The sequence below is a fragment of the Agelaius tricolor genome, unplaced genomic scaffold, assembly GCF_023055355.1.
Source record: "Agelaius tricolor isolate 1412-34295 unplaced genomic scaffold, bAgeTri1.0.p SCAF_30, whole genome shotgun sequence".
Lineage (NCBI taxonomy): Eukaryota > Metazoa > Chordata > Aves > Passeriformes > Icteridae > Agelaius > Agelaius tricolor.
In genome coordinates, this window is record NW_027269290.1 from 1,603,093 (window position 1) to 1,629,363 (window position 26,271).

The 26,271-nt window shown below is 59.2% G+C and overlaps 2 protein-coding genes across 2 annotated transcripts; both read right to left on the reverse strand.

Moving 5' to 3' along the window:
• Window positions 1-1,717: 1,717 nt before the first annotated feature.
• On the reverse strand, window positions 1,718-11,805 carry TNNT2 (troponin T2, cardiac type). Its single transcript, XM_071449947.1, has 17 exons — window positions 11,768-11,805; window positions 10,475-10,485; window positions 10,341-10,358; window positions 9,369-9,398; window positions 8,244-8,300; window positions 7,659-7,691; window positions 7,136-7,171; window positions 6,870-6,891; window positions 5,928-5,988; window positions 5,707-5,823; window positions 5,028-5,105; window positions 4,823-4,933; window positions 4,334-4,443; window positions 3,683-3,773; window positions 3,216-3,256; window positions 2,537-2,542; window positions 1,718-1,832 (listed from the first exon to the last, which is right to left on the reverse strand). Exons 1-17 carry the CDS (start codon window positions 11,803-11,805, stop codon window positions 1,784-1,786), a joined length of 909 nt encoding a protein of 302 aa, XP_071306048.1. The 3' UTR covers window positions 1,718-1,783.
• Window positions 11,806-15,982: 4,177 nt separating this feature from the next.
• Window positions 15,983-26,017, reverse strand: LAD1 (ladinin 1). The gene is made up of 10 exons (XM_071449921.1): window positions 25,980-26,017; window positions 22,174-22,314; window positions 20,492-20,969; window positions 19,938-20,072; window positions 19,195-19,244; window positions 18,368-18,440; window positions 17,839-17,970; window positions 17,433-17,522; window positions 16,304-16,381; window positions 15,983-15,991 (listed from the first exon to the last, which is right to left on the reverse strand). The coding sequence occupies exons 1-10, from the start codon at window positions 26,015-26,017 to the stop codon at window positions 15,983-15,985; spliced, it is 1,224 nt and encodes a 407-aa protein (XP_071306022.1).
• Window positions 26,018-26,271: the final 254 nt, after the last annotated feature.

Genomic DNA, 26,271 nt, shown 5'->3' on the forward strand with positions numbered 1-26,271 from the left:
GCCCCGGCGGTGGCGCACGGGGAGGTGCCGGGATCGGGCTGGAGCGGGGCCGGGAGCTGCCGGGACAGGCAGCGCTGTGGGAAGCAGGGAGTGCCCGGGCACCGCCGCCCTGGGCGCTGCCAGCCGCGGGGACGGGCAGAGCGGCTGCGGGGCTGGGCTGAGCTCCGGCCCTGCCTCTGCCCGCCGCAAAACTGCCTGGGAGAATGGAGCTGCAGAGAGGGCCTGGGAGAAAGAATGGGTCTGCAGGGCCTGGGAGAATGGGTCTGCAGGGCCTGGGAGAATGGGTCTGCAGGGCCTGGGAGAATGGGTCTGCAGGGCCTGGGAGAATGGAGCTGCAGGGCCTGGGAGAATGGAGCTGCAGAGAGGGCCTGGGAGAATGGAGCTGCAGGGCCTGCACAAGGGGAGGTGTTTTCCAAGGCACACACAGCTGACTGCCCCCAGCACTCCTGTCTCCTGTTGCCGTGCATCAGGCAGGCTGGAAGTGTCCCTTGCTGGACCATCACCCAGCCACCCTCTGGCTGTTTCCCAGTGTCCCAGCAGTGCCACCCTACCCAGCTCTCCCCTTTGCCCTCCACACCTCGGTTTTGAGGAGGGAGGTGGTGGGGAGCTGGTTGTCCTCCACTTGTGCCTCACTGATTCTGAGCTTCCCAGAGCCTTATTCCCCAAAATCTGGTGGTGTGTGTTGAAGGAGGGAAAAAAAATTCTCATCCAACAGGAACAAACGGGAGAAACCTGCAGGACACCCCCACATCACCAGGCAAGGAATGGGGAGGACAGGTAGCCCCAGCAAGGGGGACACAAAACATCTCACCAAGGGATGAGATTCACCACTCCGTGCATCATCCTGTCCCCACTGCTCTGGGAAAGGCTTCTTGGATGCTGGATTTTGCTTTATCAACTGCCTGGGACAGGCTATCATAACATAACAGGGAAGCAAACAGCACTCCAGGACCTCTGGTGCCTTGGGCTGGCAGCCAGTCCAAGTTTAGGTCCAGATCCAGATCCAGAACCAGATCCAGACCCACCAGGAACACTGCAGGGGTCTGCAGGTGATGTGTCCCCAGGGACAGCACACGTGTGATGTGCTGCAGATTCCCAGCCAGATGGAAGAGATCTGCCCCTGAAGCACTGAGAAGTGGCCTCCCCACACAGCTTTATCTCAAGGCTTCCTTGCATGCTGTCAGGAACATGCAGAGGAGGCAAACACAGCTGGTCAGAGCCTTTAGCAAGAGCTGGAAATAGGAATGGAAATAGCCTGGAAGGTGAGTTAGTGACTATTCCATGGGCCAAGAGGCTTTGGAAGCAGTGCCCCTGTCCATGGTGTCCCACAGGGGACCAGAGAGGAGCCAGTGGGGCTCTGGTAGAGCAAAAGCAGAGCAGAAGTGGCCGTGACGAGGATTGCCCCAGGGTGCAGCAGGAAAAGCAGCTCAGAGCACTGAGGTGTGTCACCAAACCTGCCAAGGACAGTAGCTGAGATGGTGCTGGGAGGCACAGGGACAGTGGCGTGGGGGGTCCTGGGTGGTTGCTGTGACCTCTCACAGCCTGGGCAGCAGGTGGGCAACTCCTGGAGCTGTGCTGAGCCTGTGTCCCCTGGATCAGAGCCTCAGGATGGAGACCACACCTGCACCCCCTCAGCACCTCTTTATTTACAGACACAACAACACTGGGGGGTGGAGATGGGACACTCCTGAGGCCTCTGCCCCCTGGAATCCCCACTCCTGCAGCCAGGGCTCTGTGCAGCCACTGCAGCTCCTGAGGCTTGGCCTCCTCTCTCCCTGAGCCTCTACTTCCTTCGGCTGCCCACCATGGTCTTCCCACGGGCACCCTTGGATCTGCAAGGGAAGAGGAACAGTACGTGCAAAAAGGCATCAGTGACCACACAGGGAGGAGGAGGTGGGTGCTGTCAGTGGTCCTGCAGCCTTTTCCCATTGGAAACTGCCCTGGGGTCTCCACTGGCCCCACGTAAACCTTGGGACCTGAGCCAAAGAGCCTTGGGACTCCCTGGGAGCAAGCTCATGCAGTTGCCAGGTGATTCTTAGGACCCACCATTTCCCTCCCATGTTTCTCCCCCCCAAGAATCGTTCCAAGAAGAATGGACAAGTTGCATCTGTGACTGCAGAGGGATAAAAGCAGCTGCAGGATCCTTCAGGAACCAGCCCACGGCTCGCCCTAACCAGCACAGGGGAGCACAGAGGAGGAGGTTTGGGTGGGCAGTGAAGGGCATTTCTGGCTGCCAGTCCTTGGGACTGCCTCATCCCTGAGCCCTGCTTCTGCCCTGGGGTCCTGGTGTCCCTGCCACACACATGGAGTGGGACACACACAGTGCTCCTGTGCAGAGACACACACACACAAACACACACAAACACACACAAACACACACAGTGCTCCTGTGCAGAGACACACACAGAGTTCCTGTGCAGGGACACACAAACACAAACACACACAAACACACAGCTCCTGTGCAGGGACACACACACAGAGCACAGAGCTCCTGTGCAGGGGGACACACACAGCCCTCAGAAGTGCCTGTACTCACCCTTTGCTGCAGGATCACGCCATGGTGGGGCAGGAGAGAAGAGAGACCTGGTGTAAGTTGGGTGGGAGCTGCTGCCCCTGACACACGGGGTGGGCTGAGCACCTCCCACATGAGGGGGAAGTGGGATGGGGATGTGAGAGCACTGGGGTGCTCCTGGGAATAGGGGTCAAACAGCCTCTCCCACCCTCCTACAAAGGGTTCCCCAGCCATGTGCAGGGACCATGGGCACAGGGACAGGTTCCTCTGGCCTTGTGGGCCTGCACAAATCCCACAGCCCATGGGACTTCTCCTGCTAGACAAGCTGGGATCTCCAGCAGCTTCCTGAGATGCCCCTGAGATCCAGCCCCTGCAGGGAGGGGGTGCTGGAGACTGAAGGACCCCAGAGGGCACAAAGCTTCCCATGCAGAGGTAAGTTCTCCCTGGGGTCCATCCCCTGCCAAGGTCTCTGGGGAGGGGGGAGCTGGTGGCAGTGGGACCATGGAGGTCCATCAGGGGCAGAAGGGCAGGGACTGAGATCCTGGGACAGACCTGCAGGTTCAGGAATGCTGGGCACCAGCAAGACCAGAGGCAGGAGGGGGAAAGGGAGGAGGTGGTTTAGCAAGGGATATCCATAGGGAGGGAGCTGGAGAACAGGGAGCTGGAAGGACAGGAGATGGAGGAGGGATGGGCAGCCACTTACACTTTCTGGTGGTCACTGATGCGGTTTCGAAGAACATTGATCTGCAAGAAAAAATGGTGAATGGTGAGGTCTGGCAAGAAAAAGCTGCAGGTGGATGGTGAGGTCTGACAAGAAACCCCAGGCTGGGGACAAGGGCTGGCTGAAGATGCATCACTGCTCTCTTTTTCCCAGCAGTTTTTCTGTGGGGTTTAGAATCCCAGAATCCCAAGATGGTTGGGGTTGGAAGGAACCTTCAAGCCCATCTCATTCTACCTCCTGCCATGGGCAGGAGCACCTTCCACTGTCCCAGGTTGCTCAGGGCTCCATCCTGCCTGGCCTGTGATGCATTTGCCCTGTGGTGTTGCCAGGTACACGTCCCCAGGAGCTGGGAGATCACTTGCACACCCCAGCTCATCCCCTGGCTGGGAAGCAGAAGGAGCAGTCAGGAACACAGAGGGTGGACAAATCACAGAGGCCCTGGGGCTCACCTCGTATTTCTGCCGCTTGAACTTCTCCTGCAGGTCAAATTTCTCAGCCTCCAGGTCATGGATGTTCTGCCACAGCTCCTTGGCCTTGTCCCTGCAGGAAGAGCCAGCTGAGGACAGTGCAGGGAAGGGCTGTGCTCCCAGGGAGCTCAGCAGGGATGGGGCACTGATGCCAACCCCTCATCTGCTCCCGGGGATGGGGCTCAGGAGGCTCCCAGACAGGGACGCAGGCAGTGAGTTCAGGACAAGAGCCACGGGGGAGGTCAGTACATATGGGGACACACATCCCACCCGTGAGACCCTGGCTCCCCAGGACACCCCTGTGTCACCCGTGTGACCCTGGCTCCCTCTCATGGCTGGTGCCATCAGTTGCAGCCCGGCCATGGTGGCCCTGCACAGCCTTGGAGCCCGTGTCCCCCACGGGGTGTCACAGCCCATCCCCAGCTGTGCCATCCCCCTCAGCTGGAAGCCCCAGAGAGCTGTCCCCAGCCCGGGATCCTGCCCAGGAGCTGTCCCCAGCCCGGGATCCTGCCCAGGAGCTGTCCCCAGTCCGGGATCCTGCCCAGGAGCTGTCCCCAGCCCGGGATCCTGCCCAGGAGCTGTCCCCAGCCTGGGATCCTGCCCTGGCCATCCCTCCTGCCAGCCTGTGCTCACCTGAGCTTGTCCTCACTGAGGTGGTCGATGTTCAGGGGCTTCCGTCGCTCACTGAGGATCTTCTTCTTCTTTTCCCGCTCTGTTTGCTTCTTCCCACCCTTTTTCTCTGACTGAGGAAACCATCAATCCACTGGAGAGAAGGAAGTCTGCCCAGCCTTTGCTCTCCCCCATCCCCAGTTTTGCACCCAACACCCTCAGCTTTTGGGACTCCATGAGGTCCTTGAGGACATTTTGGCAACAGTGGACAAGACACCTTGTCCTTGTCCCCATCCCTGTCCCTGAGGCAAGGCTGGAGCTGCACATCTGCAGAGCAGACTTGAGCTCGGGGCAGGTCCGAGCTCACTCTGGCCCTGTAACACTGACCCAAGCTCAGTTCCCTGTCCCTCCTGCCTCTAAAGCCCCAGTGTCACATGGATGAGGCCAGCCCATGGCCAAGCCCTCCCCAGGAGCAACAGTGGCTCCATCACAGCCCCTTGGGGAGGGTCCCACCTTCTGCATGTATCCCCCAAAGTGCAGCATGTTGGAGAACGCCTTCTTCTTCCGCGCCTCCTCCTCCGCCCTCTTCCGCGCCTCCTCTTCCTCCTTGCGAGCTCTTTCCTCCTGCCAGGGTCAGAAGGCGGTCAGCAGTGGATGGACGGACACACAGCTCGTGTCCCCAGGCCCTTGCCAGGCCGCATTTCCAGAGGGCACTCACGGCCATGCGGGCCTGGCGCTCCTTCTCCCGCTCGCTGCGGATCCGCTGCTGCTCCGCCCGCTCCGCTCGCCGCTGCTCCTGCACAGGGAGGGGACCTGGGCTTGGACACCGCCAGGAATCTGCATCCTCTCTGCTCCCAGGGACAGACCCCGGACCCCGAGAGCCCTGAGAGCCCCAGGGGAGCCTGGGGACAGTGACCCGGGGAGAGGTGCATCGGCACCGGGCACTGCAGCACCACCGGGGGCTTCCCAGCGAGCGGGGACAGGAAAGGAATGGCTGGAGCTGTGCCAGGGGAGGGTCAGGCTGGAGATCAGGAAATGTTCTTCCCCAGAGGGTGCTGGCACTGCTCAGGCTCCCCAGGGAATGGGCACAGCCCTGAGGCTGCCAGAGCTCCAGGAGTGTTTGGGCAGCACTGCCAGGGATGCCCAGGGTGGGATTGTTGGGGTGGTCTGGGCAGGGCCAGGGGTTGGACTGAGTGATCCCTGTGGGTCCCTTCCAGCTCAGGGAATTTTATGGTGTGCAGGCACTGGGGCTCATAGAAATCTGGTTCAACCCTCAGGCTCTCTCCTGCAGGGCCAGGGGTGTCCCAGGTCTGCCAGGACTGTGGGGAGGGGACAGTGGCTGAGTGCCCACAGGGACCAGGTGGCAACAGCCAGAGAGGGGAAGACTGAACACGTACAATCCTGTCCTTGAGGGACAGCAGCTCCTCTTCCTCCTTCTTCCTGCTCTCAAAGTGGGCTTCGATGAGGGCCTGCAGCTCGTTCAGGTCCTTCTCCATGCGCTTGCGGTGAATGTCCTGCAGCAGGCACAGACAGCCAGGGCCTGCAGCAGCTGCCAGACACTGAGGGGGAGCAGAGGGAGGGCAGCACCCCCAGGGGTGGGAACTGGGCCATAACTTACATCAAAATCCAGTCTCTCGCCATCTGGGATCTTGGGGGGCACCAGGTTGGGCATGAAGACCCTGCAGTGGAGGGGGAGCTGGAGCACGAGGGGGCTGCAGCAGGTCTGGGACAGCACGTGCCCTCCACCCATCCCACCCCCTGAGCCCCCCGGGGTGCAGAGTGGCCACAGCTGGAGGAGTGCAATGCATCCTGCTGGAGGTGCCAGCTGGGCAGCCCCAGAGGAAGACCTGTGGCATTCCCTGGAAACGCTCCCAGGTGCCTGCATGGCTGGAATAACCCTGCAAGCTGCAGACAGCGTGGCCAGGGCCCTTTGCCAGCCCCCTGCTCCCCCCAAAGGGCACCGTGTGCTCTGTGTGACCTGGCACAGGCAGCTGGAGCCTTCCTCCTGTGGGGCTTGAGGGAGGGCAGGAGATGCCCAGCAGGGGCACAAAGGGATGAAGGGATGATGATGGCTGAGGGCAGATCTGCCTCCCACACTGCAGAATCCCAGGGGCCCAGGAGGACCCCCCAGGTTTCCTGCAATGGTTCACAGTCCTGCTCCCTCCGGGTCAGTCCCTGGCACTCCTGGAAACATGTGCCTCATGCCAGCCATAGCCTGGGGTCTGTGTCCCACACTGGGGTGCTCTCACACACACACACACACACACACACACACACACACACACACACACACTTCTGTCACCTGCAGGGTCACAGGGCCGCTGAGCTTCTCCCAGGGAATGTACAAAAGGCTTCAGAACTGCCTAAAGACCTCGTTCTCAGGGTCCCCTTCATGGGCTGTGTTTTGCTGTCGTTTCTCTCCCTTTTCTCTCCATACCCCAGTCCCACCCTGCCCTGGAGGCTCCCTGTGCCCTGTCCTTTATGGACCAGGCTCTGTCACACGGAGCCTCTGCCCTGGCATGGCTCAGACCTTGCCCCAGGGAAACCCTGCCACACTTACTTGGGTTTTGGCTTCGATTCACCTGCAGGTCCCAGGAGCAGCACAGAAAGACAAGGTCAGTGTCACCAAGGGGTTTCCTGTCACACCTTGAGCCAAGCCCGCCCTGAGCCGAGCCCTCCCTCTCTCCACAGCAGCGGGGGCTTCCCAGGGACCCCCCCAGCAGTGAGGTGCCAGCCCTGTGCCACACGGTGTGCCCAGGCACAGCTGGTGCTGCTGGCTGAGCAGGGAACCCCCAGGCAGGAGGAGGAACAAGGGTGATACTTCACCTTCCCCGGGCTCCTGCTCCCGCTCTCCCTCTCCACCTGTGGAAAACACGATGCTTTGTGTCCCCGTGGCCAGTCCTGCCCAGGGACACTCTGGGGGGCTGTCCCCCTCTTTCCCACGCTTATCCCCACTGCAAACCCCGGCTGCATCCCTGCAGGATGAATGGGGGGAGAGCAGCCCCTGAGGGACACCCCTCACTCACAGGGTGGCCAGGAGAGCCCCAGGTGCTCTCAGGAGGAATCCAGACAAGTTTTGCAGAAGCTCAGGCTGGAAAAGCAGCAGTGCCTCTCTCTCCTCCTCTATTTTGGGTGAATTTCTGCCAGAGGCAGCACAAATCCATCCCTCCTGCTGCCCCTGTCCTGCTGGGGGATGTGGCCAGGGCAGCTCTGCCCCCTTTACCACAAATTGTCCCTTTGGTAGTGAATAAATTCAGCACCAAAACCTCGTTACAAGGGCCCAGTGTCTCAGGGGAATGGGATCAGGACTGAAATGGCCAAACCCATCTCTCCTCTGCTCCTGCTTTACCTTCTCCTGCTGCTTTCGTTTCATCTTCTTGTTCTGTTTAAAAGCAATGGGAGACATGAGCACCCCTGGGTGAGGGCAGCCACACCCTCAGCACAGAGGGGTCCCAGCACCCTGACTTGGGGTCACAGCCAGGATCTGAGCCTGCCCCAGCAGAGGGGACAGCACAGGGTCATACACCATGCCCCAAAGCCACCTCGTGAAACCCAGTGCTCTTTTGATGATCAGACACATCAGAGCTCAAGCCCAGCTCTGGAAACCCCCTCTAAGGCAATGGACCCCTTAGTGAGCCAGGCTGAGCCCATTTTTGGCATTATTTTAGAGGGCTGGACACAGCCACCAGCAGCAAGAACCATTTGTATTTCAGGTATTTCATCACCATTTCATGTTTGTAGGGCCCAGACAGAGCAGGGAAGGGCATCTCAGTTTGACACCCCCTTACTGCACACCAGATCTGGGGGAGCTGCCCCTCTGTGCTGATGTCCCCCTGTCACAGCCCCGCTGGCACATCCCAGTCCCCAGCTGGCAGCCCTGGAGCAGAGCATGGCCCAGCCAAGCCAAGGAGCTCCTGGCATAGCCCCCACTCACCTTCTGCCTTGGCTTCTGTGGTCTCCTCCTCCACCTCCTCTACCTGCTCCTCCTGACCTGTGCAGGAAGGGCAGAGTGAGCGCAGCAGTGTTCCTGCAGCTCCTCACATCTATCCCTGCAGCTCCTTACACTTATCCCTGCAGCTCCTCACACTTATCCCTGCAGCTCCTCACCCTTATCCCTGCAGCTCCTCACATCTATCCCTGCAGCTCCTTACACTTATCCCTGCAGCTCCTCACATCTATCCCTGCAGCTCCTCACATCTATCCCTGCAGCTCCTCACTCTTATCCCTGCAGCTCCTCACATTTATCCCTGCAGCTCCTCACACTTATCTCTGCAGCTCCTCACGTTTATCCCTGCAGCTCCTCACGTTTATCCCTGCAGCTCCTCACGTTTATCCCTGCAGCTCCTGATATTTATCCCTGCAGCTCCTGACATTTATCCCTGCAGCTCCTCACGTCTATCCCTGCAGCTCCTCACGTCTATCCCTGCAGCTCCTCACATCTATCCCTGCTTTGGGACAGAGCCCAGAGGGACCTGGGCAGCTGCAGTGGCTCGGGAGCAAAGGGCTCCTTTCTAACCTTACCCCAGGGCTGCCTGCGCTCCTCAGGGCAAAACCCCCTAAAATTAGTGAAATGCAAGGATTTATCGCTACCTCCTGCCTTGTCCCTCATCCCCTCTCACGCTGCCAATCCCTCACAGCCCAGGAAGGAAGGAGGGATCCCCATGGCTCTGCTCTAGCAGGGAGCTCCAGGGGTGGCTGAGGACGCTTTGTGACACTGCTGGAGCCTTTTTCCACTGGAGGGAGCAGCGTCCCCACGGGATTCCCCCAGCGGAGCCAGAGCGATGCTGTGCCCTGGGAGCACCCGCGGGGCCACAGCCACACAGAGGGGAAGGAAAAGATGACAGCAAAGACAGCAAACCACAGCTGGCAGATATAAGAGACAAGGCACAGACAGAGGATGGACACACAGCATAGCAGGGCACGGGAGGAGTGCAGGAAGAAGAGAGAGAAGTGGAAGACTGAAAGAAAACCATTCCCCAACCAGGGAGAGTCAGAACACATGGACCCAGGAGTTCTCCCAAGAGCAGAGAGAGGAAATAATGAAAGGTGCAATAACTACCGTCGTCTTCCTCTATCCATTCTTCCTCTTCTGAGCCAGGGAGGAGGGAAGGAATAAGCACAGGGATTAGTTGGGTGCCACAGACGTTGGGCGTGCGTGAGATGAGGACTGGAGCACAGCAGGGGCTTCCCCCTGCACCTCTCTTTGCTTTTACACTCGGAGTGTTTTGTCTGGCAGAGCCCTAGAGCAGCCAGAGGCCCAGCCCAGCCCAGCCCAGCCCGGCCCAGCTCAGCCCGGCCCAGCCCAGCACAGCCCAGCCTCAGCCTCAGCCCAGCCCAGCCCAGCCCGGCCTGGCCCAGCTCAGCCTCAGCCCAGCCTAACTCGGCCCAGCTCAGCCCAGCCCAGCCCAGCACAGCCCAGCCTGGCCCGGCCCAGCCCAGCCCAGCTCAGCCTCAGCCTCAGCCTCAGCCCAGCCCAGCCCAGCCCGGCCTGGCCCAGCTCAGCCTCAGCCCAGCCCAGCCCGGCCCAGCTCAGCCTCAGCCCAGCCTAACTCAGCCCAGGTCAGCTCAGCCCAGCTCGGCCCAGCCTGGCCCAGCACAGCCCAGCCTGGCCCGGCCCAGCCCAGCCCAGCTCAGCCCAGCCCAGCCCAGCTCAGCCCAGCCCAGCTCAGCCCAGCTCAGCCCAGCCCAGGTCCTTTGTCCCCATCAGGCTGAGGCAGTGGCAGTTTGAGCTTGGCAAGGCTGTCACACGCTCTACAGAGGCTCCAGCTCCCGCTGGGATATTGGAATCACCCCTCAGTCCACACCCATGTCCAGCATTGCCAGCCCTGGTTTGAGGCACTGACAAAAGAGATCCTGAGAAAATTCAGACTGGTTTTGATCCTACTGATGTTTCAGGTGCAGGCATCTCAAACATGGTCACATCGGCCTTTCCTGGACATGATTTGCCCAGTGCAGCCCAGGAGCTGACCCCCAACCCCCCAGCAAAACACTGAAGCATTTGGCTCTTGGTCCTTGCAGGTGCAGCTCCTACCTTCCTCCACGCACTCCTCTTCAGCGAGCACACAGGGCACAGACAGAGAGAAGGGAAAGAAGCCTCAGGTTATTGGAGTTTCTCTGATCAGTTTTTGGCCTCAGGGCAGCTGCAGGTGCTCCATGTCCTCTTACCTTCCTGCTCCCTGCAAAGCACAACAGGAATTTAGAGTCACATTGAGCTGCTGGAACGGGGCCATCAGTGAGGCTGAGGTGAGTTTGGGACTCCTCAAGGCTGGCTCCCCTGTCTCACAGCACAGGCCACGGCTGCTGGGGGGCTGGCAGGTGGCACTGGGGACAGGGACAAGGCCCAGGTCACCCTGCAGGCTCTGGAGAGCAGGGCCTGAAGGTCCGGACTGGCACTTTGACAGTGGTCAGGGCACCCCCCCCATTTTGCAGCATGAGAAGATGAATGACCTTGGCCTGTAATCCCAGAAATGGGAATATCACATCCCACCTTTGCCCCCAAGTCCTTCCCTGGCCATGGGGGAGATGCACAGCCTGTCCCAGGGGGACAGATTGGTGACACACACGAGTCTGGTGTGGCACTGAAACACCAGAGGGTTCAGGTCCCTTCTCTGCTGGTGGATGAGCAGTGGGAGCTGTGTTGGAGCTCACCCCTATAACCCAGCCCCATCTCTCCAGGATGTGCCTCCATCAGCAGAAGCTGCTCTCAAATCTGGGCCTTGGAGAGTGATGCTCTGCATGGGGCAGCAGGACCCCAGCAGCAGCAGATTGGATTTCCCATTTCCCCACTGACTCTTGGGTTTTCCCATTTCTGTCCCACACATTGAGACTGCAGCATTTTTAATTCAGCAATCATCCTTGTCCTGCCCGTGGCTGTGGATACAAACTGCCCCTGCTGGGGTCAGGCACACAAACTGTGTGTGTGAATTCAGAAATCAAACCTTGTCCTGCCCATAGCTGTGGATACAAACTGCCCCTGCTGGGGTCAGGCACACAAACTGTGTGTGTGAATTCAGAAATCAAACCTTGTCCTGCCCATAGCTGTGGATACAAACTGCCCCTGCTGGGGTCAGGCACACAAACTGTGTGTGTGAATTCAGAAATCAAACCTTGTCCTGCCCATGGCTGTGGATACAAGCTGCCCCTGCTGGGGTCAGGCACACAAACTGTGTGTGTGAATTCAGAAATCAAATCTTGTCCTGCCCATGGCTGTGGATACAAGCTGCCCCTGCTGGGGTCAGGCACACAAACTGTGTGTGTGAATTCAGAAATCAAACCTTGACCTGCCCATAGCTGTGGATACAAACTGCCCCTGCTGGGGTCAGGCACTGCCAAGGCAGAGGGGCACAGGCTGGGGGTCCATGGTGGGTGCTGGGTAACAATGAGAGCCCCTCCAAGCAATGCTGCAGTGGGAAAATGGGAACAGGGAGAAAGAAAGGGGGTTAAAACCACCCCACTTACTGCTCATACTCCTCGGTGACCTCCTCCGTGTCTGACATCCCTGGTTCTCTGGCAGAGTTGGAGGCAGATTGGAAAAAGTGAGGGTTAGAAGTGAGATAAGGGCTAGCACAGCCTGTCCCTCAGCACCAGGACATGGGCACAGCGATGCTGCCTCTCTCCAAAGCACTTGGAGCTCCCAGCTGTCCCCAGCCAGGCTGTGACAGTGTTATCTCAGCAGAGATAAGGTGCCTGCCCCCCCATCCCAGGATCACAGCATGCCCCAAACAGGAGGCAGGAGGTTGGACACAACCTCTGTGGCACTGATAACTCTGTCAGGAGCATGTCCAGGGCACTCAGCCCCCTGGCCCAGCCCTCTCAGGGGCTGTGTTTGCTCAGGGGACAGGAAAATCACCCCATTGCAGTGTTCAGCTTGTTTTGCTTCCTGACTATTCTTAGCCCAGGGATGACCCCTTCTCTCAGATTTCCAGCCCTGCACCAGGCACAGCATAAGCCCTCAGCAAACCCTCCCAGCCCAGCCCTCCAAGTGCAGAACTGCTGGGAAAGGGGCAGCCTGGCCTCTGCAGGTACATTTTCCCCCTGTTAACTAAAAGGAATAATTTACAGTCTGGTTTAGTAACTTAGCCCTCATTTTAGGGCTAAAAACCTCTGCAGAAACAGCTTTTCATCTTCCCAGCACATTTTCTCCCTCCCAGCTGTGCTCAGGAGGACTTCGCTTATCATGTCACCTCATCTGACCTTCACCCAGCACTGCACTGGGACATCTGCATCCACCAGCCCCATCCCTGGACATCCTGGAGCAGCCCAGAGCCCCAGCCCAGCCCAGAGCCCCAGCCCAGCCCAGAGCCCAAGCCCAGCCCAGAGCCCAAGCCCAGCCCAGCCCAGCCCAGCCCTGTCCCCTGCTTGTGCCAGCCCTCAGCAGGGCTGAGATGCCACAGGACGATGCAAGGCAGCTCAGAAATAACTTCCATGTGCTGAAGCACCTGTTCCCAGAGCAGCAAGGCTTCCCTGCTCCTGCTACCCAGAGTCTGGGAACAACTGCTCCTGCCTGCATCTGTCAGGCATTCATTACCCGGGATGGGGAGGCCCAGCCTCAGGAGTGCTTATTCAGGATGCTGGATGCAGGGCTGGAATGCTCAGGCATGGGAAAGGGGCATTCCAGGAGGGGAACCTTGGCATAACCACGGCTCCAGAGGGTCTCTAATCTCACTGTTCCTCACAAGGTGCTTTTTGGAGACAAATAAAGGCAGAGCTCGGCCCCCTCTGCCTTGGGGTCACCGCCTGCTCCTGCCACTACTGTTCCCCTTCCTGTGATGGGTCTGGGGCTTGGGTCTAAGCCCCCCTCCAACAGCATCCCCAGGATCCCTGCTTCCCCACCAACAGCAATTCCCACTTTTCCCCCAGGCTCAGCATGGTCCTGATGCCCCAAGTTCGGCCAAATCTGAGCAGCCAAAGCTCCACACAGTCATTTCATGGCATGGGAGAAGAGGGTTCCCAGTCTCCAAGCCTCTTCCTACATTCTCACTGCCCTCCTCCCTCAGACACCATTAGATCCCAGAGCTGAGGGAACAACAACAAGTCCGGCACTGTTAAGAGGGTACACAAAAGGGAAAGTGGCTCAAGGAAATATTTATGCATCCTCTGCACAGAAACACATAAACCTTTTCATTAAAGCTTGGAAATCTTGATTTGATAGAATAAGGAGAGCCCAGCAGACATTACAGAGATAAAGAGGAAACATTGCACTGACTACAAAAAAATCTCCCACAATTTGCTGTGTATTAAACAATCCAGATATTCCTCATACTCCTCAAAATCCCCCTATCCTTTAGCTCAGGGCTGGCTGCTCACAGCTCTGGGGCTGAGTTAATCCTCCACAGTTCTGAGTCTCTGCTTTCCTCCAGGCTGCCCAGACATGGAGCTCTCCTTTCCCACCGTGGCTCCAGGAATGGGTCATGTCCCTGCTCCTGTCCTGCTTGGCAGGGTCAGACCAGGCACAGGAGCATCCCATCCCATCCCATCCCATCCCATCCCATCCCATCCCATCCCATCCCATCCCATCCCATCCCATCCCATCCCATCTCATCCCATCCCATCCCACCCCTGGGCTGCCAGAGAGCCAGGGCCAGGCTACCCATCGGCATCACATCCCTGCTGTCACTGCAGACACAGAAATGGGATCCGGGAGATTTCCTGGGACCCAGGGCAGCCAAAACCCATCTGAGCCACCTGGGCACCCACCAGGGTGGTGCAAAAGAGAAATGGTGAACACAACCCGCTGGAGAGGCTGCAGATGGTTTATGCATGGGAATGCCTGCTTGGCATAAAACCCCCGGGAGAGCGGCCGGGACACCCCGAGCCCGGAGCCGATCCCAGAGCTGAGCCCGGAGCCCAGCCCGGAGCCGATTTCCCCGGAGGGGCGGGCGGGGACACCCCAAACCCAGAGCCCATCCCGGAGCCCATCCCGGAGCCGATTCCCCCAAGGGGCGGGGAGGGATGCCCCGATTCCGGACCCTATCCCGAGCCCATCCCGAGCCCATCCCAGAGCCCATCCCTGGCCGATCCCCCCGAGGGGCGGGCGCCGCCCCAGCCGTACCTGAGCGCCGGAGCTGCGGGAGCGCGGGGAGCCGCGGGGTCTGGGCAAGGCTCTTTGGGCCAGGAGGCTTTAAGGGGGCTGCAGCGCCCACCCCGGGGCGGGCAGCGCCGCAGGAATGTGCCCGGCGCCCAGCGAGGAATGCAACACTTGTGAGCTGCTATTTCGGCAGCCGCGGCCCTGGCCCCCTCCGCCGCTCCCCCTTCCCCCCCAGGAGCCCATATAAGCCCAAGCTATTGTGTGGCCTCAGAGATTTGCTATTTTAAACCCTCCGGAGCGAGATACGTGAGTGCCCGAGGGGCTGACACAAGCCAGCCCAGCTGTCACCGCGGCCGGGACGCTGATAAGGCAGCGCTGTCACCAGCGCGGGAGCAGCCCCTGCCCGGCAGCTCCGGCCCGGCTCCCGCAGCCGCTGCTCCCACCGCGGGATGCTGCAATGAGAAAGGAAGAGTCTGTTTTTAACCCCCCAGGACATATTGGATTCGGGGTTTTCCCTATTTTCCCCTTGTCGGGAGAAGGGAAGGGAACAGTTTCCAGTCCCAGACCAGCAGTAGGTGACCAGGAGTGTTTTAGAAAGAGCAACTTTTATTAGAAAACAAAAAAAGCACAGAGTCCTTTCCCAAGCCCAACAAGCAGGATCAGCTCCAGGGGCAGCAGCAGATTCCCACACTGAATTTGTCACCACAGTGGTTGTTCAAGGCACAACCCAAACCCAAAGAATGGCCCCAATCAGAGAATTTGAGCCCTTTGCCCATGGCACCCTAAAGGCACCCTAAAGGCCTCGAGAGAGCATCCCCCATCCCTGCTGGGTGGGCTCAGCAGCCACAGGTATGCAGGATCAGGGGCTGCCCAGCAAAGGGCTCAGGAGGAAAGGCAAGAGGGAAATGGGGCCCAGCCCGGGGCACTCAGCTCCATGAAATCCCCCAACAGGGCTGAGGCCATGGCCAGGGCCAGCTCAGCTCCCCTGGCCCACTGGATGAAGGATCACTGCCTGCAGGGGCAGGGGATGGCAGGAACAAGGACAAGTCTCTGGTTCAGCTGCGTGTGGAGGGAAACACCAGGGCCAAGTCCCCCGTTCTTCCATGGGACATCTCTGAGCACTCGTGTGGCTTCATGAACCTCTGGTTGTGCCCCTGTGGCAGGGACAGCCTGGCAGGGGTGACAGCTGCCTGCCCCACCTGCCCCAGGCAGCAGGGACAGACATGGTCCATGGATGTGCAGCTGGAACTCCCTCAGCCAGGCAGGTTCTGACATCCTCCAGCTGCCAGGGAGCCCTGTGGGGGATCGCCTTTGCCAGGCAGCTCTGGGGCACAGGCAGAGATCAGGAACAGGACAGCAAAATGTGTTGGGCAAACAAGGCAGGAGTTTGCCTTCAGCATCTGTGGGGAGCCTGCAGGCCTGGACACCCACAGACAGGCAGTGACTGGGGACTGGGGGCACAGGGAGACTCTTCCAGGCTTCTTCCTTCCCATCCCACAAGCAGAGGACCCCATGCCCTGGGCTGCACCCACACATGGCACAGGGGACTCATGGCAGTGGCTGCTGGACGGGTGGGTAGGGCTGGGCTTTGATCTTTGGTTGGAGCAAACCAGTTTTTCCCAGATGGTCTGAGAGCACAGGTGGTATTACTGCAACTGCAAAAGAAAGTGGGAACCACTGAGGCTGTGCCTGAGGCTGCAACCCCACCAGCTGCAGCTGCTTTAACCAGGACAGCGGCTGTCCCCACCTGGGGATGGGGCAGGCAGGGATCCCCTAAATCCCATGACAGGCCACTTCCCTTCTCCTCCCAGACCAGAGTCCTCCTCTCCCTTACAGATGCCTCCAGTTGTCCCCTCCTGCTGACTTCCCAAAGTCACAGGGTCCTGATTCCCCCACGTCACCTCTCCCTGTACATCCTGGCTCTGTCTCAGATGATGCACCAGGTTCCAGAGCAGCTCCATAATTACCTTGGTGTCTCCAGAGGTGTCCCCAGGCTGCTTTATCCAGACATCTCGCTTTGCCAGGCTGTTGATTCTCCGGATTTCCTGCAAACAGGAGAGTCAGAAGTGACAGGACAAAGTTTTCCCCAAGTGTCGTGTGCAGCATTGCCTCGGTCTGACTGTACCCAGACCTTGAAGCACACTGTCCAGGTAAAACCAGCCAGCTTTGGGATCCTGCACCTGGGAGACCCTCAGAGCCAAGTGCAGCTCCAGCCACAGAAGTGGAGCAGGTGCTATTGAAGAATTGATCAAGGAGCTGCAGGCTTTCCCCAGGAGTCGCCCCAGGAGCAAACCCTTTGCTGGCACAGCTGCCTGGCACAGACACATCTGGGCAGTGCCCATCTCCCAGCCCAGCCTGGATCCACCTTCCCTGGCTGCAGGGCTGGGCTGCAGCTGCCCCTCCTGGGCTGCCACGAGCAGTGACCAAAGCCCTCTCTGCTGTGAGCAGTGAAACCTGCCCAGGACCTGCTGAGCCCCTCCTTTCCAGGAACACCCAACAGCCAAAGGCTCTCTTGTCCCTCTCCTGCACATGGCCAAGTGGTGACCTCTGAGTCCCCTTGGCCGGGCACCTGGCACCCACAGCCACGAGACCCCCTCATTTTTGGGGGGTGGTTTCAAGTGGGGGTGCAGATGACTCCAGACCCCTCATGCACCAGGACCTCTCCAAGCCCCTCAGAGCTGAAGGGCTGAGCACACAGCTCCTCTCCCCCTGGCCCCAGGCAGAGCTGCTCATCCAGGCAGAGGAGATGGGATGGCAGAGATGGGATCGTGCTGGGGGCCAGAGTCATGTATCCCTGCATGTCCTGGGACATGCACCCAGCTGGCTCCTCTCCCTCCTCAACCTCAAGGGCTGGAATCAGCTGTCCTGGGAATTTTGGGCTCACAGTCAGGACACAGCAACAAGGAGAGCCCTGATATTTCTTTGTGGTGGTCCTGCAGCTCTGATACCTCCAAATCTGGCTAAACTGCTCCCAAACCCTTTAACAGGTTCAGCCAAGGGTTCATCCACCTTTCAACCCTGCCCCAAGGTGCAGCACCATGTCCTGTGAGCCTGCGGCTCTCAGGGCTCTCACTTGAGGTTGACACAAGCTGCTACCTTGCCGTTTTCCTCCTTGGCAGGCTCCTGAGCTCGGCTGATCCACAGATTAATGCGGGATGTCACCGACCCTGGGATCTTCAGGCTGTCCTGTGGCACAGAGAGGGACACCAGGGTTGCAGCAGCGGCTCTCCGTGCACGAATGTAACCCGGCCCAGTCCCCAGGGCACGGGGAGCCTGAGCGGAGCTGCGGCACAGAGCCCAGCCCACACACTGGCTCCATCCCAGCTCCTCCAATTCCAGCGCTCGGCAGGAACCCACACAGCGCCGGGGCAGCCCTGGCATCAGCTCCCCCGCTCCCTGCCGCAGCCTGCCAGGCTGAGCCCGGTATCGGGAGAGGGGAGGATCTGCCCCAGCGGCGGTGCCTGCCCAGCACAGAGCGCTCAGGTCCCCGCTCCTGCCTCACCTTCCTGGGAGCCGCCGGCTCCGCCTTGCCGGGAGCGCTTCTCTCGAAGAAGTTGCGCTTGCTCGCCACCCCCTCCGAGGAGAGCAGGCGACTCTTCTGGGCAGGCACGGAGGATTTCACCCCCTCCGAGCGCTGCGAGAGAGAGGGGCGTCAGCAGGGCTGTGCTGCATCCCGGGGTGAAAAGAAAAGCCCAGCTTCTGGCTCGTACCCTGAGCCCCTTGGGGTCCGGTCCCCTGCTGCCCATCACCAGCTCACAGCTTTGTGCACTGCTTCCCTCAACGGACCACAGCATCCCCAGACCCTCTCCACAGGACATCTCCTTCCTGCAGGGCCATGCAGCATCCCCAGACCCCCTCCAAGGGTCTCTGCTCCTAAAACCTTGAGGCCAATCCCTTTTCCTGCCTTTCCATCTCCTTCTTCCCCATCAGCTCTGTACTTGGTGCAGCTCAGGCCTCCCCTCCCCACTGGACTCCAGGCCACCCCTCTCTGTCCCCCACCCCCTCCTGGCTCTGCTGAGCACCCTCAGTACCTGCACAGCTGAGTTGTACTTTTCCAGCTTCTCCCCAATGGTGCTGTTGCTGCCTGGGACCCTCAGACTTGCACTGGGGAACAAGAGGGAAGAGTTGAAACCAGCCCCCCCAGGATGTCCTGGGATCAGCCCATGGTCCTGGGGAGCTGCACCTGGCAGGAGAAGGCCCCATCCCAGCCAGCACTCCTGCATCTGTCTGCCAGGTGCACCAAGCAGCCCAGCCCCTGCTGGTGACTGAGCTCTCTGGGTGTCACTGCCTTTCCAGGGCCACACTGAGCACCAAAATACCTCAGAGCTCCTCAGCCTGCCCTGGGTTCAGCTCTGCCAGCCCTGGACTGCATCACCCCCAATGTCAGTGTGCCTCTGCATACACCTGCCCACAGAGGGGTGGAGGATCCCCTGATCTGGTCACCAAAGCCAGGTCAGGCTGCTCATGGAGCTGTTTTGATGTCCCCATGGATGGGACCTGTGCACACAAGCACCAACATGGAGCTACATGACCCCAGAGAAGTGGGGGCTTGCTGGGGGATATTGGAGCAACATGGGACAGTGGAGGATGTTCCTGCCCATGGCAGGGGTTGGAATGAGATCTGCAGGGTCCCTTGGAACCCAAACCATTCTGTGGTTCCAGGATCTCATTCAGATGCAAGCTGCACTTGGACATTGTCCTGTCCCCTGCCAAGCATCGCTGCCTGCCCTCTCCACAGGGCTGGGGACCAATGTCCAGCAGATCTGAGCCAGGCCCCAGCACCTCCTCCTGCCTTGGAAAACAAAGGATGGCCATTCCTGCCCAGCAGGACCAAAGCAACACAACAAGAGGTGCTGACCTCCTTGTGAGAGGGCTTTGGCTCTCTTCTTTCTGCTTCTTGGAGATGATCTGGAAGAGACAAGGAGAGGAGATGCTGCAGTGAACTTTGGTTATCCAAGATAAGCATGGGAGACACTATCTTACTGATCTCCCCCACAAAAGCTCCATTTGCACCCACACCAGAGCTTATCTCATATCAAAGCTCCCCAGACTATAGACACTTTATGGTGATAACAGTTTTATTCCCAGTAAAGCCTCATGGAAGTCAATCAAGTGTAGCCAGTCAGCCCTGACTCACAGCAGGGATGATCTTGACAGTTCTAGGCTTTCCCAGCCTCTCCAATCACTTCATTCCAGAGATCTCTTTTGAAATGAAATATTCTCAGACTGTAACATGGGATGGGAGGGAGGATGGATGTTATTTTTATCCTGTGCTTTCACATATGACTGGAAAGGCTGGAAGGTGGATGGCAATTCCTGTGGCACTGGAAATTCTGAGGACAATGAGTTCCCTGTTTTCTCATACTTCCCATAAGTTTTCTGGCAAGCACAAGGTGGATGAACTGGACATGTTCATCCTCATGGAGACGGAAAACAGGGGAAGAGGGAAGCAGGACTGCAGTGCCCAGCCCAAGGGTAAGTTTTGAGCACACTTCTGGGAACAGGTTCTGCCCACATAATCCAGAGGCCACAGCAATCCTTCCTTCCCCCCATCCTCCACTGCCTCACTGGAATCCTTTCCCCACCTGCTTCAGCTCTTACCCTGAAGGAGACGGTTCTTGGGCTGGCCCGTCGGATGGAGGTGACGTGGGTTGGAGAAGGGTCTGGCTTTTCTGCAGCTTCATCTCGGGGAGGGGACAGCTGGATTACCTGCTTTGAGGGGTTCCTGGATGGCTGCTGAGGAAAAAGGAGACCTCAGATGTATTCCTGCAGAGCCTGCAGAGAGGACTGAGGTGCAGGAGTGGAACAGTCAGGGCGGGAACTGGGTTGGAGGCCAGAGTTTGAGATCAAAACCCTCCAAACCTTTCCTGTCTTCGTTGGACTTAGAGAGTCCCCAACAGCCCTTCAGTGTCACCATGATGGCAATCAGTGGGCCTTGCTGGAGAAGGTGATCAGGACAGCACAGACCAGGGAGGGGAAGGAGGTGGTGGGACCCTGTCCACCACTTCATGCTTTGCAGCTCTCTGAAAAACCTTCCTCAAAATCCTCCAGGTCCCATTTCCCTCCTGGTACTTTTGGGCTGTGTCTTTCTCTGGTTCTCCCAGCACTCAGGACCTCTCCCCCCGAGGCCTGGTGCTCCATCCATTCCTGCTTACCTGCTGCTCTGGAGATGAGGTCACCACTGAGGTTTTCTCTTCTGTGCTGCGGTTTCCCACCCTGGTGAGGATCTTCACCTCCCGGAGCCGGCAGCTCCCCACCTCTGGTGGCTCCTTTGCCTCCTTCCTCTGCTCCCCCCGAGGAGTCTGCACTCCCTGGTCTTTGTCCTGGAGCCGTGTCCTCAGCAGCACCTTCCTCTCGGGGGCTGGCTCCACGTTCTTGTCTCGGGGCGGGTCCCCTCTGCCCCCGGCCGCCTCCTCTGCAGCCCGGCTGCTCTCCTGCCTCCCGCGGGGCTGTGCCTCTGTCTCCGGGCAGCTCTCTGCCACCCCTGCCTCCTTCTGCTCCTTCTCCTGCCTCAGCTTTTCAGACACGGCTGGGAGGCACCTCGTTCTTCTCCCTTCTTGTGTCTTCAGCACCTCTGAGAGCTTTCGCTCCTCCCCGTCCTCCGGAGACTGTGGCTTCACCAGGGATGAAGGTCTAGGGACAGGGACAACATGGGATGACAACCTCAGCACCTGGGGCTAGAGGGGTGCGTTTCATGCTGCAAGTGAGGCAAAAGGCTCTGGAGAAGGACATAAAAATCCCACAAACATCCTGGAGTCCTCCTTGCAGACCAGGCTTGCAGCCACTCTCATCCCCATCACCCCAGCTCAGCTGTCTGAGAAAAAGTTTGGATTAAAATTATTTTTTTTCCTTTCTGTCGTAGAGATGAAGCATTTCTGCAGCCTCATTCCAGGACACCAGGACCCATCAAGTCCTGTGCCAAGGAGATCCAGGCTCAGGGCAGTCTGGGTCTGCTGCTGGATAAGAAGGGTGGCTGTGACTCTTCACTGGACCAGGAAAAATCCCACCAACTTAAAGTGGGAAATGTTGGTTGGAAGCCAATCTGCTCTGGCAGGTCAACCCACAGTGAAAAGCTGTTTCCCCTCCTTCCCCCAGGCAAACAGGCACAAGGACTGGGAAGGGGCAGGAGGACACAGACACAAAGGCTGTGCCTGCACACTGGGGAGGAGATGGGATAACATCTGCCCTCCTCCTGAATTGCAATCACCACATGGCCAGCCTGTGTCAGCACCAGGGAAGAAGAACTTGTCCTTCCCAGCTGGTTCATTTTAGTCATGCCCAGCTCCCCTCCACCCCTTATCCAGGCCGAGAGTCCCAACTCCATCCTGTCTGAAACACAGGAACACCTCTGGAGTGGGAGCTTCACTGTGGACACAAACTACCTAAATACTGGACACTCCCAGGACCAATTTAGAGAGTAGGTCAGGTTGTGTAAGGGCAGCCTGGTCCCAGAGTACCTCCAAACCCCAGCTCCCTGCAGCCAGGGACTTTGGCAGCACCAGTGGAAAGCCCTTGGCTCAGATCCCCACTTCAGCAAAGGTGCCACAGCGTCACTGTGAGGTCCAGAGGGGCAGCACAGCCAGCCAGGCTCTGCCTGCTCTGCTCTCCTGCCCTGCAGAGCTGGGCACCCCTTACCTGCTGCAGATCCACCTGCAGCACCACCCTGAGCCTGGCCCTGGCACCAGCCCTCCCCCACTCCTGCCCCTGTGCCATGGGGAGCCCACCCGAGGTGTCCCCCTCGTGCCCATCCCTCCTCCCCAGGGCTGTGAGCTCTGCCCACAGCTCAGCCAGGGCCCGGTGTCAGGAGCCAGGCCAATGGCAGCAGGAGCCCACAGACCTGCTGGAAGCTGGGCTGGTGTCCTTGGCAGGGCTGGCAGGTTCCTCCTCCGTGGAGGTGGAGGACAGCAGGTTCCGGTGCCTTCGCCGGCGCTCCCTTTGCTGCTCTTCCTCATCCTCCAGGGTCCTCTGCCTGGCCAGGCTGTTTGGGAGGAAACATAAGGACATGGGGGGGGCTGTGTCCTGCATGGGCACCCTGAAGCCCTGGTGCCAGACAAGAAAGGAACTGCTACACCCTGGGCAAGACCAAGGGCTGGCAGAAGTCACCTTGCTGGAGGAGAGCAAGGCCAGCACGAGCCAAGCACCCCAAAGGGCTCTCACTCCACCCAGCTGATGCAGGCCCTTCCCAAAGCAAGCACTTGACTTCCCAACTCCCATTTTCTCCTGCTGGAGGGAGCACTCATTTCAAAGGAATCCCTATATTAAGCAAACCTTGCAGGGGAAGGATATTGAACCTGTAACTCAGCCAGACCAGGACCCTTGAGCTACCACACAGACCTCAACCACACAGACTGGAAGGGTAACCACTATGGCACAAGATTTTCGGCCAAAACCAAGATGTGGTGATGGTAATTTAGTTTTTATAGAGCAAAAACCCTCAGATGCAAAAGTATCAGAGGCTGAGGGCAACTGCTGAGAGGCTCTGCCTGGGGATGGGGCTGGCAGGGCTCCTCTTCACCCCCTGCATGTGCCTGGACTGGGAATTGTTTATGATCACAGACTGAGACAAAAAGATGAGGTTTGGAATCATCTTTGAGCATTTTATTTTGCATAAGCCAAATGCGGGTTGGGTTTTATTAGTTTTGGTTTTTGTTTTGCTTTGTTTTAATAAAATACCACTTGGAATAAAAAGTTGTCCAGAAAACACCAGCTCTGCCATCCTTTCTCTGTGCCAAAGCTGCCCACCCTCTGTGCTGGTGCATGAAATGTGCTGGAAAATATTTTTATTGGCTGATGGAGCTTTTCAGAGCCTGGTTCTTCTCCCCCAACACGAGCCCTCAATCAGCCACAAACACTGCAGGGCACCCCAGCAGAGCCTCCCTGCCAGGGTCCGTGCCAGGACCTCACCCCAGCTCAGCCTTTGCCACGAATTTGACTTTTAGCGAAAGTCAGAGGGGCAGGGCCGCATTACGAGCGGGGACTTGCGGCTGGTTCCGAGTTACTGAGTAATCCCAGCCGGTCATAAATTAAACCGCTTTACCCCCCGCGAGTGCTCGCGGCTTCTGCTCCTCCTGCTCGGGGCGGGCGGGAGCGCGGCGGGGCCAGCGGAGCGCGAAGGGGGCGAGGACAGGGCTGGGGACAGGGCTGGGGACAGGGCTGGGGACAGGGCAGGACAGGGCTGGGGACAGGGCTGGGACAGGGCAGGACAGGGCTGGGGATAGGGCTGGGGACAGGGCTGGGACAGGGCTGGGGACAGGGCAGGACAGGGCTGGGGACAGGGCTGGGACAGGGCAGGATAGGGCTGGGGACAGGGCTGGGGACAGGGCTGGGGACAGGGCAGGACAGGGCTGGGACAGGGCTGGGGACAGGGCTGGGACAGGGCTGGGGACAGGGCTGGGACAGGGCTGGGACAGGGCTGGGGACAGGGCAGGACAGGGCTGGGACAGGGCTGGGACGGGGCAGGATAGGGCTGGGGACAGGGCTGGGGACAGGGCTGGGGACAGGGCTGGGGACAGGGCAGGACAGGGCTGGGACAGGGCTGGGGACAGGACTGGGGACAGGGCAGGACAGGGCATGGCCGGGCTGGGGACACGGCTGGGAACAAGGCTGGGACAGGGCTGTGCTGTGCTGGGGACAGGGCTGGGCCGGGCCGGTGACAGGACTGTGTGGGCTGGGGACAGGGCTGTGCTGGGGACAGGACTGTGTGGGCTGGGGACAGGGCTGTGCTGGGGACAGGGCTGGGCTGGGGACAGGACTGTGTGGGCTGGGGACAGGGCTGTGCTGGGGACAGGACTGTGTGGGCTGGGGACAGGGCTGCCCTGCCCTGCCCTGCCCTTCCCTCCGCTGGCCCCGCAGCCGAACAGCCCCACAGCAATCGGACCCGGGCTGGGGAGCTCCGGGCGGGCTCCGATGCCCGCTCGGCACCGGGACGGACGGGGCTGGCGAAGGCTGGAGGTGCCCAGGGAGCATCCCCGGCTGGGACAGCCCGGCCGTGTTCTCACAGCCCCGGCGCTCCCGGGCACATCCCAGCAGGCAGATTCCCGGGGCGGGGACACAGATCCCGGGGCCTCTGCACTCCTGTCCCTCAAGCAGTGACAGCACGGAGCACTAATGCCGAGCTAAATTCTCACAACAACCGGGTACTTCTTTGATTTTACACAGCCTCCTTCAAAGTGAAAATGGGATTTTCCTGCCTTGAATTACCGTGGTTCCTTCTGAGGCAGCACAAGACCTGGCACTATCCACAGGCAGCTCCTCATTATTTGTAATTAAGTGATCCACCCATCAGGCTATGGATCTGCTCTGCCAATCTTTCTCTCCTCTTTTCAAAGACGGATTTATTTTTCGCCGTCTTACCTTTTTTAGCTGAAAGAGATGAGTAAAAAACTTTGGCAACTGTCCCTGCCTTGTCCTTTCCTGCCCTGTCAATGATTAGTGCAGAGATTTCTGACATTTCTGCTGTTTCAGTGCTGCCTCATCTCAGGAGAGCTCAGGAAATGCCTTCTGGGGCTGTGAAGCACACGGGGTGCAGGACCCAGCTGGGCTGGTGTTGGGGCAGGTCGGGCTCAGGGGAGATGGATCAGGACAGGGCTGGAGTGGCCTCTGGATCTGTCCCACCCACACCAGAGGCAGCTGAGAGCTGGTGGCCTCTGAGCAGTGGGGTCTCAACTAAAATAAGGAAGTTTTTCACAGTGAGAGTGGGGAGGCCCTGGCACTCAGGGCACTCACAGCAGCTGTGGCTGCCTCTGGATCGCTGGCAGTGTCCAAGGCCAGGCTGGACAGGGCTTGGAGCACCCTGGGACAGTGGAAGGTGGGACTGGATGAGCTTTAAGGTCCTTCCCACCCAAATCAGTCTGGGATTCTAGGGACTCCCCTTTCTTACACCTGGTACTGAGGTTTGCAATTAAGTCTCAGAGCCATAACATCCATTTGGGCCAGGGTTCCTACTCTGATTGTGGCACAGGGTGGCTCTGTTTGAGTTTCCATCCCTGCTCCTGTGCAGCCCAGGCTGTCCTGGGGTCTGCAGAGGGTCAGGGCTGATCCCACCTCACTCCAGCCTCATGTGAGAGCCTGACCCAGCCCAGGGTGCCCAGGAGCCTCCCCTGCTCTGGAGCACTCTTTGGGAAGCCAAGGGAGCTGGCAGTGTGCAGGGATTGCTCAGGGATTGCTCAGGGATTGCTCAGTCAGTGCCGCTGATTCAGGGCTGGCTCAGCACAGGAGGGGCTGCAGGCAGAGCAGGACACACACCCAGGGGCTGCATGGGCATGGGGGGACAGGAAACGTCCCCAGCCAGCTCAGAGCAAGGCTGGAGGCACAGCCCAGGTAGTCTGTTCCCCAAAGAAAGGCAAATCAGACCCAAAATGTATCCAGCATGGCGTGAGAATGCTTATCCAGGTAATTCTCCTGTGCCTGGCCCAGCTTCCCTAGGCAGCAGAAACAAAAACGCCTCTGATCTTGCCCAGCCACAAGAAACTCCAGCAGTGCTGAGCTCTCCGTGGGGCTGGCATTCACCTCTGCAAACAGCAAACACTCCCAGGGCAGCTGCCCCCTCCTCCCATCCTCCCCAAGCCCCTTGGCCACCAGCAGCCCCCCCTCACCCCTCCCTGCCCTGCTGGAAAGGGTTAAGCATTAATCCCCAGCACTTACCTGGAGAGATCGGACCAGTTCCTCCTGCTGAAGGACATTGCTGCGAGCCGGGAGTTCAGAGAGCCCCCAGAAGCTGAGCGGGCATCCAGGCCAAGGGAGCCGCGGGATCAGCGCTGCCCGGAGACTCTGCTCCCCGAGAAGGGAGGGAGGAGGGAGGAACTCCCTGCAAGGTTATTTCCCTGTGCACCTTCACCCTGCCTGCCTCCGCTCCCACCAGCTGCATCACATGGTTCCTTATCTACCTGACACAGGCAGGGCTGTGATTTGTGTGCCAGCGGCCGAGGGCCGCCCT